General features: G+C 46.5%; 1 protein-coding gene across 2 annotated transcripts in view; it reads right to left on the bottom strand.

The window, feature by feature from the left end:
- Positions 1-12698, bottom strand: part of SYDE2 (synapse defective Rho GTPase homolog 2) — a 110621-nt gene that overhangs the window by 68212 nt on the left and 29711 nt on the right. For both annotated transcript variants that reach the window (XM_033916982.1, XM_033916983.1), the window contains exon 3: positions 10007-10717. In XM_033916982.1, coding sequence (XP_033772873.1) covers positions 10007-10717 — 711 coding nt within the window. The remainder of the gene's footprint in view (positions 1-10006; positions 10718-12698) is intronic.

Here is a 12698-nt window from a genome sequence, read left to right as displayed (position 1 = left end):
GAAAATAAAATCATTTTTCCTACCTTTGCTATTTGGTGATTTCATGAGTCTCTGGTTGCACTTTCTTCTTCTGACTGTGCATCCAATCTTTCTTCCTTTCTTTCAGCCTCCTGTATGTTTCCTCTCCTCCAGACCTCATTCTCTCCCCCAACTTTTTCTTTCTGTCTCCCTGTTCCCCCTTCTTTCTGTCTCCGTGCCCTCCCCCAAGCCACTCGGTTTGCTGCCACCGCAATTGGGGAACAGCCCCCAAGCCACCGCCGTCCCAAGCTTTCCCTGCAGAAGTGTTGCGCTGACCAGAATTCCGCTCCCTGACGTCAATTCTGACGTAGGAGAGGAAGTTCCGGGCCAACAAGGCATTTCTCCTCATTCCATCCAGCCTGAGCCCCATCTCTCCTTGATCCAGCATTTCCCTTCTGTGTCTGTCAGAATTACCATTCCACCTATTTTCCAGCATCACCCTTCTTTGTGTCCATCTCACCTATATCCCTATCTCACCACTTTTTCAGAATCTTCATTTGTCTCTGTCCTTGTCTTTACCCTATGTTCACCATTTGCCCTTTCAATGTCTTTATCTCCCCCCCACACTTTTTCAGCATTACTTCTATGTCTCTATTTCACCTCCTCTTCATGTCCCCTCTGTATCTCTATCCTTATTCAGTAGGTCCTGCTTACCCTTTCTCTTCTTTGTGTCACTATCTCAATTTTCAGCTTTCCCCCCCTTTTCCTTTGTTACTGCACCCTGTAGCTAGAATCTTTCCACCCTCCCTCCACTCCGGCCCAGCCCAGTATGAAAGATTTCCTTTTGTTTCCCTCCCCTCTCTCTTTCTCTCTCTCTTCTCCTCCCTCACCCACGAGTCCTGCATCTGGCCCTCTCCCTTCTACCTGCACCTGGCAACACCCCCCTGCTCCGCGGCTCTCTTAAGCAACTCGTCAGCAGCAGTGATCAAGACAAGCTGCCGACATCGAGGCCTTCCCTCTAAGAGTCCCGCCTTTGTGGAAAAAGGAAGTTGAAACAAGCGGGACTCGCAGAGGGTAGGCCCCGACGTCAGAAGCTTGTGTCGATCGCTGCTGCTGAGTTGCCGAAGAGAGCCGCGGAGCAGGGGATGTGGCCGGAAGCAGGTAGAAGAGAGAGGGAGATAGGAAGGCTGTAGATCTCCGGAGCATGACACCGACCCCAGCCAGGATGATTTCTTTTTCAGGCACCTTACAAGTCCAGCGTCGCGGCGGGAAATAGCCATGGTGAGCAGTGAGCTCAGCACTACACAGATGAAAGCCTTGCTTGCTGATTGGTCCGGCGGCACGGCGGAGCGGGGCCGCCGGACCAATCAGCAAGCAAGGCTTTCATCTGTGTATGTGCTGAGCTCACTGCTCAGCATGGCTATTTCCCGCCGCGACGCTGGACTTGTAAGGTGCATGCCTGCGTGACACACTACCGGAGCCGCAGCAAAGGTGGAAAAGAGCCGCATGCGGCTCTGGAGCCGCAGGTTGCCGACCCCCGCACTAAACAGAAGAAGGAACACCGACTGGATTTGCTGATCCTAAATGAAGCGACTGCTGAGGACCAGTTGCTACTGTCCTTGCTGATTCTCCTGCTCTCTGCTACCCTGCCTCTCTGCAAGCCCATGGTTTTAACTCGCGGTTTTAACCCACGGGTTTAAAGCATGTTCTGTTCCATTCTGCCTGCACAAATTTGGTTCCTTTCGGGAGCTGAATATCTATACCACCCCTCCCCTTTTCTTTTGACCTCGCTTGTGCGGTGAGCAAGCGCATGCGCGGATTGCATCTACAGCCAACCAGGATGGTCTGTGTGTTCATCGCGATCGCTCTGCAGCAATCCGTGGGGCATGCATCCGATCTGATCTGCACATGCAAATGAGGACTCTTTAGTGAATCAGTCACCCGGCAGAACTCAGCCACGAATCGCCCAACAACGATCTAGACCGGTGAGTTTAGTGAATCTTGGCCTAAGTGCTTTGAAAATGAGCCCCTAAGCATCTTCAAAACAATTAAAAATATGGCTTTGATTGTTGAGTGGTATTAAGAAACATGATCATATGTGATGGGGCTGAGGAATCTGACTAGCGCTCCAGCGTCCCAGCTCCCCTCTCAGGCAAGACCGAGCACCCCTAGAGTGACAAATTGATGTTGGCATTAGAGAAATAAAGAAAAATGGCTGTTAGAAAAACTAATCCTTTAATTGCAGGTATTACTTAGCTCCAATCATATAACCCACACAGGCAACTGCCTAGGACTGCTATGACATGGGCTCACTCAGCCCTCTACCCTCCAGGTCCCTAATGACATGAAGGAAAAATTTGTCCCCATCTCTGTGAGCTCAGTCCCTGTACCCGCCCCATCTCCGTGAGTTCAGTCCTTGTCCCCACGAGCTCGGTCCCCATCTCCACCCCATCCCCATGAGCTTGGTCCACGTCCCCGCCAACCGTATGATCCTATCTGCACAAGCCTCGAATAGTTATGATTTTATATTGAACTTATTTTATTAAAGTATAAAAAGAAACAGTATTCTGTACAATTGTCATTTTATAAACAAATAATACAGAGGAAGGATCAACAAAACCCCTGTCTCCCCTCCCTTTCACATATATCCCCGCCACTATCGAGAAAACTGAATAAACCAAATTACTACAGAATGCTACATAGAAAAATAATGTTAACAGAAACCGTAGTCACACATGGCAGGAATAGTATTAGGGGAGTGCAACTAGGGCAGAGAGTGTGTTGCAAGTCACTTAATCCCCCCATTGTCCTAGGTACATTAGATAGATTGTGAGCCCTCTGGGACAGACCGAGAAAAATGCTTGAGTACCTGAATAAATTCATGTAAACTGTTCTGAACTCCTCCTGGGAGAACGGTATAGAAAATTGAATGAATGAATAAATAAATAAACTACCCCTAGACAGCATAGCTTGGGCTTTACAGTCCCCAGTTATGACTAACACCAGCTCTAGCAGGATTATATATTTCAAATCTGATATATTCTAATCACAAAATAGAAAATAAAATTATTTTTTTCTACCTTTTGTTATCTCGTCATTTTATTCTTCAAATCATGTTGGTCTAAGGTGCTGGTCTGTGTTTTTTTTTGTCTTCTCTTAACTCACTTGCCAGGGTCTCCTGATCATTTGACATTTCTTCTTTCTCCATGCTCATCATCCATCTTCTATCTTTATGTATGTTTGTTCAGCATATCCCCTGTGCCCATCTCCCTGCTTTCATCATCTCACCATTCTATGATCCCCTCCTTCTGTGTACAGTATCACTCCTCTATATCCCTATGCCCCCCCCCCGTATAGCATCTTCCTTCTGTGTTCTTATTCTCACCCATGTCTAGCCATCTTCTCTCTGTGTCCATATACCCTCCCATGTCTAGCAGTACCCCTCTGTGTCCATATACCACCCCCATACAGATGCAGCATTCCCCTTTTGTCCCTGTTCCTATGCTCCCATTCATGTCCACCATCTTCCCTCTTTTTGTATATCTCCCTGTGTCCAGCTTCTCTCCTCTCTTATTCCCTTATACCAATGTGTCTCTCACACTTTCTCTTTCCTCCCTCCCTCCACTATGTTCAATATTTCACTCACTCTTCCTTCATTCCCTTGGTTCAGCTTTTCTCTTTCCTTCTCTCTCTTCCTCCCTGCAGGTCCTGCACCCTTCCACCTTCCCTCTAGCCCCCTTCCCATGAGTCCAATACCTCTATCCCCCTCCCTCCATCGCCCAGGTATGGGTCTGGCACCTCTCCCTTCCCTCCAGCTTCTCTTCACCCACCACATGGGCCCATCACCTATTTCCCTTCCCCCCCCCAATCCCCAGACTAGATCCAGCAATTATCTCCTTTCCCTTCAGCTCCAGCTGGTCCACGTCCAGTAGCCCAAACAACTCCCTCCCCCCCTTCTCGAGTCCATCAGCCCTCCCTCCCTCTCACAGGTCCAACAGCCCCCCCATTCTCGCACCCTCCTGATGGCCGACAGGGGAGAAAAATAACCAACAACAAACATGTGACTCTCCTGGCTGGCTCGGCCTCATCGCACCTCCTGGGATGGGCCTATCAGCTGTTAGACGCATCCTGCATGCAGGGCTGCTCCCACCAGATCCTTCTTACCGCAGAGTCCCTCCTTCTCTTCTGGCCAGAAGCTACATCAATTCCTGATGAGGAACGCTCCAGTTGTCCCAGCACAACAGTCACTGATGAGAAGGTGGGTCGTGCTGATGCCATTATTCATGAAAACAAGCACATTTCTTAAGAAGTTCTGGTCAGGGAATTGGATCCAAAAATATCATTGTCACGGAGGTTCTCACGTATCGCAATTTGGGTGCCTAGGATGGTGACTGATGAGCAAAAGATGATTTGTGTGCAGACTTCCTCAGCCTTTTCGGCATGGTATAACGAAGAAGGATAAGGCTTCTTGGCATATATCATAACAGGGGATGAAACCTGAGGTGCATCACTATGCGCCTAAAAGCAAAAGGCAGTCTTCATAATAGCATTACACATCATCTCCAGTTAAGAAGAAGTTCAAGTCTCAACCCTCTGCTACAAAGGTCCTGTTCAATCATTTCTGGGATATGAATGGATTAATTTTGGAGCAATATCAGGAAAAGGATGAAACAATGAATAGTGTCCAATACAGTGCAATATTGGAGGAGGAGCTAAAGCCAAAAATACAGAGCCATCAGAGAGGACTATTGTCTAAAAGAGTTCTTCTCCTTCATGATAACGCATGCCCTCACATGGTCACTGCAACTCTTGACACCATTCGGAGACTGAGATTTCAGATCTTACAGCATCCTCCATACAGCCCAGATCTTGCTTCCTCTGATTATCATGTGTTTGGACGCTTTGAGAGGACAAAGATTTGGAAGGGATGACAAGGTCAAAGAAGTGATGAATTTGCGTTTGTATACCGCATCATCTCCATAAAGATAGAGCTCGACATGGTTTACAGGTAATTCAATAACTGAAGGAAGGACATAATAAGAAATTAGAGGTTATGAAGAGGATTTACATTTTAAATAGATAGCTTTACGTTTTGGAGAAAATCCAAGTTTTCAGATGCTTTCGGAATAATTGGAATGAGCCTAGGTTCCGCAGCAGGGCAGGGAGGTTATTCCAAAGCTCAGTGAATTTGAAGAAAAGGGATTTCCCTAATTTACCTGTATACATGACGCCTTTTAACAAGGGGAAAGATAGTTTGAGTTTGTGGGCGGATCTGGTAGTGTCAGGTGTTGAAGAATTCCAGGATAGTGGGATTAGGGGAGGAAGAATGCCATGTAGGATCTTGAAAATTAGGCAGGTACATTTAAAGTGAATCCTAGAAATCACCAGAAGCCAGTGAAGTTTTGACAGAAGCGGGGAAACATGATTGAATTTGCTTTTTGCGAAGATCAACCTAGCCGCAGTGTTCTGGTTCCGCTGAAGTCTTTGAAGATTTTTCTTGGTTAGACTTAGATAGATGGAAAGAATGATTGATTGTACAAGGGCAGCAAAATGTTGTTGGCGGAAGCAGGATCTCACTTTCCTCAACATGTGAAGACTGGCTGAAGGCACAATCAAAAATGTTTTTTCCAATAAAATAAAGAAGTTGGTGCAACGGTATGAGAAGTGTGTTGAAAGGGAGGGTGATTTTGTAGAAAAATTACATATCATTTGTTAAGTCTAATTGAATTATAATCTCAAAATATTCAATTTGCTGTTACTTTTTGAAATGCCCTCATACGTTTTATTGTAAACCACCTGAATCCTAGTAAACTAAGTGGTATATTAAATTTTAAATAAACTATAATAGATATGCACTAGCTTATTAGCATATCCATGCCCATTCTTGGCCCCTTATATGCCACCTGAAAAAAGGAAAGAAAATAATTACCGCGAGCAAATAGCAAACTAGCGTGGAACATTTTAGTATGTCTCGTCCTAGTCAAACTTTTGTGCCTAACACAGCTTAGTAAAAGCGCCCCTTATTTTGAAAGCATTACCAAGTCAGCCATTTTCACAAACATCTCTGAAATGAAGGGGAATTTTGGATTCAGCTCACACCATTTTTAGATGTAGCTCAAGGCAAGTTACATTAAGAACATAAGAAATGCCTCTGCTGGGTCAGACCCGAGGTCCATCGTGCCCAGCAGTCCGCTCACGCGGCGGCCCAACAGGTCCAGGACCTGTGCAGTAATCTTCTATCTATACCCCTCTATCCCCATTTCCAGTAGGAATTTGTCCAATCCTTTCTTGAACCCCAGTACCGTACTCTGCCTTATAACGTCCTCTGGAAGCGCATTCCAGGTGTCCACCACACGTTGGGTAAAGAAGAACTTCCTAGCATTTGTTTTGAATCTGTCCCCTTTCAACTTTTCCGAATGCCCTCTTGTTCTCTTATTTTTCGAAAGTTCGAAGAATCTGTCCCTCTCTACTCTCTCTATGCCCTTCATGATCTTGTAAATCTCTATCATATCCCCTCTAAGTCTCCTCTTCTCCAGGGAAAAGAGACCCAGCTTCTCCAATCTCTCAGAATATGACAGGTTTTCCATACCTATTATCAGACGTGTTGCTCTCCTTTGAACCCTCTCGACTAATGCCATATCCTTCTTAAGATACGGCGACCAATATTGGACGCAGTACTCCAAATGCGGGCGCACCATCGCCCGATACAACGGCAGGATAACTTCTTTCGTTCTGGCTGTAATACCCTTTTTGATTATACCAAGCATTCTATTCGCTCTCTTAGCGGCCGCTGCACACTGTGCTGACGGCTTCATTGTCATATCCACCATTACCCCCAAGTCCCTTTCCTGGGTACTCTTATTCAATAACATCCCTCCCATTGTATAGTTGTACCTCGAGTTTCTGTTCCCCACATGTAATACTTTACATTTTTCAATGTTGAACTTCATCTGCCATTTCGCCGCCCATTCTTCTAATTTGTTCAAGTCCCTTTGCAACTTTTCGCAGTCCTCTGTAGTCCGAGCTCCATTAAATAGTTTGGTGTCGTCCGCAAATTTTATTATCTCGCACTTCGTTCCTGTTTCTAGATCATTTATGAAGATATTAAATAGCAGCGGCCTGAGCACCGAGCCCTGCGGGACACCACTCGTGACCCTCCTCCAGTCGGAGTAGTGACCCTTCACTCCTACCCTTTGTTTTCTACCCTCCAGCCAGTTTCTGATCCATCTATGTACGTCTCCTTCCACCCCACTCATTAAGTAAAAGCATGCTTCTTTGTATTGTATATGTTACACAGCAGGGTATATAGAAATAAATCTTTGCAAATATGGCAGAAAGAGCAATTGTCTTTCAACAAGCTTTTCTCACAAATCCCTATTGAACAACATTATACCAACTGGGCACAATGAAGTGATAACTTCTTAAAGGGGGCAGATAATCAAAACACTCCACAATATGCTAGGGCAAGGGTCAGCAACCTGTGGCTCGCGAGCCATATGCAGCTCTTCTGCCATGCGGCTGCTGCTCTCCCTGACCCTTTCTTTAATCTCCCTCCCAACCTCCCCGATTCCCCTCCCCTGGACCTACCGAATCAGGTACCTGGTGAATCAGAGAGGGGGAGGGGGAGGTCTTCGTGGCAGAAACGTGGCCATCTTACTCCTGCCTCGTGGTACTACAGGAAATGTCGCAAAAGGTCACGCCAGCCATTTTAGAAGGCAGCTGCATGGAGGCAGGAGCAAGAGGGCCACAAGCCTTCCCTCCCCCCCCCCCCCCCCCCCGACGTCAATTCTGCCTAGAACTTATCGGTTAAACAGAGTATAAATGTCAATATTAAACTAAGCATCCATCTTATCATTCATCTAATTTAATTTTACTGGCCTCCTCTTTCTACAAGAACCAGCTTGACAGTAGTGGATCTCATCCCCCTAATACTATAAAAAGTGCATAAGTTCTGCATGCAATTTTGGTCACATACCCAAATTGTGTGCGCAATTTAACTGAACAAGCTAATTAACGCCAATGTTTAGCAAACAATAATTAGTGGTAATTAGAATCAATTAGGAGCCTAAAATTTATGCACAAGTCACACAAGAGGGCATAAAAATGGACGGATCAGGGGCGACCTTTTAAGTTACATGCGCAGTTATAGAATAATGGCATGTGCCTAAATTTAAGTGCGGGCATTTGCAGCCCATTTTTGTTGGTGCAAATGGCCATGCCTAATTATCCCCCCTTTAACTAAACCGCGATAGCCGTTATTAGCGTAGGGAGCCACGCTGAATGCTCCGCACTGCTCCAAACTTTCATAGGAACTCTATGAGCGTTGGGAGCAGTGCGGAGCATTCAACGCGGCTCCCTGTGCTAATAACCCCTATCGCAGTTTAGTAAAAAGGGGGTATAAGCGCAGCTTTTAGAATAACACTTTTTTTTGCGACATATATAGAATTTAAGCCCAGTTAGTTCCAGTCTGCAAATTCATGCTAAATATTCATCCACTTCAAATGTGCATGTCTGGCCTACAAGATCCTACATGGCATCCTTCCTGCCGTTATCCCTCTATCCTGGAACTCCCCAACCCCTACTTCCTCCAGATCCTCCCAAATTTTTAAACTATCCTTCCCTTCCATAAAAGGTATTTCCCATGCAGGCAAACTTGGGTCATCCCTCCCCTTTAGAATCACTGAGATCTGGAATAACCTCACCTCCCCACTCCGAACCTCAAGCTCCCTCCAACTCTTCCGCAAACACCTAAAAACCTGGCTATTCTCAAAACTGTAACACTTCCCCCCTCTTAGGCCTCTCACCTTCCCCTTTACACCTAACTCTTTAATCTCTCCACTGTAGTTCCTCTCTCATCCTTCTTCCTGTAAACCGTGCTGAGCTCCGCATTCGTGGAGATGGTGCGGTATATAAACCCAAGGTTTAGTTTAGTTTAGTTTATCAGGATTTCTGAATCTATGAGCAGGCCCAGCCGGAGAACTTCAAAAGACTTTAAACATAAAATGAGATCTCATTCGTTAGCAGATAGTATAGCTGACTTTTTTTTTTTAATTGTGTTTATTAGCAATTGCGACAAAGAGTGTACCATCAGCACAGTATACAAGTAGAAGCTTTGGACAATTTCCTGGAGGAAAATTCCATAGTTTGTTATTGAGAAAGACATGGGGGAAGCCACTGTTTGCCCTGGATCGATAGCGTGGAATGTTGCTACTCTTTGGGTTTTGGCCAGATACTAGGGACCTGGATTGTCCACCGTGAGAACGGGCTACTGGGCTTGATGACCATTGGTCTGACCCAGTAAGGTTATTCTTATGCTTGTGCCATCAACTCAAATGCTAAAACGTCATCCTCTTTTGGTGGGGTATTTAGCAGAGAGATATAGCTGGAAGAGGAGGATTATTTGATATACTGAACTGATGGCTTTTATTTTAATTTGGGTGGGGTAGTATGATCACTGTGTAACTAATATATATTTGAAATTTTTTATAATCTTGCAAACTTTCGAAAACTATAAGAACGAGAGGGCATTCGGAAAAATTGAGAGGGTACAGATTCAGAACCAATGCTAGAAGTTCTTCTTCACCCAAAGGTTGGTGGACACCCGGAATGCGCTTCCAAAGGGTGTGATACGACAGAATATGCTACTGGGTTTCAAGAAGGGATTGGATGATTTCCTGAAGGAAAAGGGGACTGAAAGGTATAGATAGAGGATTACTGTGCAGGTCCTGGACCTGATGGGCCGCCGCGTGAGCAGACTGCTGGGTGTGATGGACCTCTGGTCTGACCCAGCAGAGGCACTGCTTATGTTCTTATGAAAAGCAGTATATCATCTCATTTTATCTGATTTCATGCAGTGTTCTGTTCTTCTAGTAATAAAGATTAACTGCTATAAAAATATAGATTTTATATAGATGATTTCTAGAATGGCCCTTCAGGTATTAAAAATATATGACTAAAGGATTCCTTTGCTGAAAGGGGGAGAAATAGTTTGGGAAATGCTTAACTGGACCCCCTGTCAGATACAATAAGTAAAATATACCCCAGTTACCTGTTTCACAAGATCTGCACAAAGGTTTCTCCTCTGCAGTCTTCCCTATCGGAGTCTTGCATGCAAACCTCCACTTATGCAGCTGCATAGAGTAGTCGGTGGAATGTAAGGAATGCACATCATTAATCTCACTGGAAAGAGCCGTCTGCACAGCCCCCACACATTCTGAAGAATATGGAAGACCTCCAGTAGGCCCGGGCACTCTAGTCCTAACACAATCACACACCTTCTTCTGTAAACCAAAGGCACGAGAGTCAGAATTCAGAGGACAAATCCCTTCAAGACAGGGTTCATCCTCTTCAGGGATGGGATTGTACCAGATTTCTCCTTCATCATCTGCATCATTTTCTTCATTGATATCAAATACACAGTTTCCTAAGGGGGACAGGCTGGCAGAGGGAGAGTGAATTTTTACAGTGCTGCTCTGAGCTATGACATCGATGTGTCCAACAGGGAGCTTCATGGGAGCTGGAAGCCTTCCACGTCTCGGACTGGATGATTTGGGTACCTGGAAAATCTCGTCTAGATTCCTCACACTAGTTTGGTTTTCTTCTTGAAATGGGGACCTCTGGGTACTCTGCTGGAACCATTTGCGTTTTTTGGATACTGTGATACTGTTCTTTTGCAGCCCCTTCTCATTGACTTCATTAGCTTCAGACACTCTAAACTCTTGTTTGATTAGAGAAGAGGCATAGACATTTTCAATGAAATCTGTTCCAAAGAAAGGAAAACAGTTATTAGTTCTAAAGAACAATCTGGCAGTTTGACAAATAAATTATACACACTGAAGGGAATTCAATAAATGGTGTTGAATATTCAGCATCAGAAAACTTGAGCACTAAGTGCTATTATGTAAAGGGAGCGTATCCTTTATAGCAACGTGTCCCAAGTCGGTCCTGGAGTACCCTTTTACTAGTCAGGTTTTCAGGATTTCCTCAATAAATATGCATGAGATCAATTTGCATACATTGCCTCCATTGTATGCAGATCGCTTTTCAATGTGGATATCCTGAAGACCTGACTTGCACGGGGGGACTCTGGGATCGACTTGGGACACACTGCTTTATAGAATAGTGTTCAGCACGGATCCCACACCCAACATTTGGGTGCTGTACTTATGCCTGCTAAAAGCAGATGTAAATGCTCGCACCCAACTTAGATGTGCTTTGAAGAAATTCTATAAATCTGCATGCAGCCTTTTGAAATAACACCCCCTCCTCGACACATCCCTTTTTCAGATACTGTACGTGTGATTGAAGTCAGGCACTGTGCTTTATAGAATAGCATGCAGTGAGTGCCAATTAACAATAATTGATTGTTAGCACCCAATTATTGATGCTTCCGAGCTCCGCTCATTAGTCAATTTATTTATGCGCACACTGGCTCGGATTATACAGAATCGGGCCTACACCTGTCTAAATTAAACCCGATTCTGTAACAGACGTTCATGTTACCGATGTCGGTTACTGTAGATACGGCCGCTATACTTATCAAGGCAAGGGATCTCCTTGCCGTGATAAGTATAGCGGCAGCGGCTGCCAGTCGTCATCATCCCCCTCCCGAAATGATCGCAGCAGGAGGGAGCCCAACTCCTCCTGCCCAAAGACACCCCCCCCCCCGGCTAACCCTAACCCCACTAACCTGAAAAATTATCTTCGGTTGGCCCATGTGCCTAAGGCCCCGCCCATAGGAGGGGCCTTAGGTGCCTGGGCCAATCAGGCCTTGGAAAACTCCCCGGTGCATCCCACAATGCACCGGGAAGGGGCAGGCCCACCTCATTTTGACGGAGGCAGGCCTGCAGGCCCACCAGTAGTATGACCCGGCAAGCCAACTTTCCAGGATAGTGGGGGGAGTTGGCATGCCGCGCATGGGGGGGTTGTCTTTGGGCAGGAGGGGTTGGGCTCCCTCCTATAGCGATCTTCAGGGTGGGAAGGTCTTTGGGAAGGAGGGTTTGGGCTCCATCCTGATGCGATCTTCGGGGTGGGGGGGTCTTTGGGCAGGAGGGGTTGGGCACCCTCCTGCAGCAATCGTCGGGAGATGGGGGTCTTCAGGCAGGAGGGGTTGGACTCCTTCCTGCCCCGATCTTCGGGGGTTGGATGGGGGTGTCTTCGGGGCAGGAGGGGTTGATCTCCCTCCTGCAGCAGTTGTCAGGGGTTGGGGGTCTTCAGGCAGGAGGGCTGGACTAGTCTTCAGGCAGGAGGGGTTGGGCTCTCTCCTGCCGTGATTCTCGGGGTGGGGGGGTCTTCAGGTAGGAGGGGTTGGGCTCCCTCCTGCCATGATCGATCGGGGGGGGGTCTTCGAGCAGGAGGGGTTGGGCTCCCTCCTGCCGCGATCTTCGGGGAAGTGGGGAGTCTTCAGGCAGTAGGTGTTGGGCTCCCTCCTTGTCGCGATCATTTGGGGGTGGGGGGAACTGGCTGCTGCAGCCACTATATTTATCACGGCATGGAGATCCCTTGCCGCGATAAGTATAGTGGCCGCGTCTACTTACAATGTAGGCCAGCAATTTGCTGGCCTACACTGTACTTGTCTCCCGCTGGTCTAGGGAGACATGTATGGTGGTCTAGGGAGACATGTATGGTCGCCTAGGTTCACATAAGGCTACAGCCTAGCTTTAAGTGGGCTTGCAGCCCTCCCTAGACTCCCAGAGGCGCCGTCAATATAGGTGACCTGCCTGGGAAGCATTTTTTTTTTA

Source organism: Geotrypetes seraphini, chromosome 12 (genome assembly GCF_902459505.1).
Source record: "Geotrypetes seraphini chromosome 12, aGeoSer1.1, whole genome shotgun sequence".
Lineage (NCBI taxonomy): Eukaryota > Metazoa > Chordata > Amphibia > Gymnophiona > Dermophiidae > Geotrypetes > Geotrypetes seraphini.
This window is presented reverse-complemented; position numbering and strand designations above follow the sequence as displayed.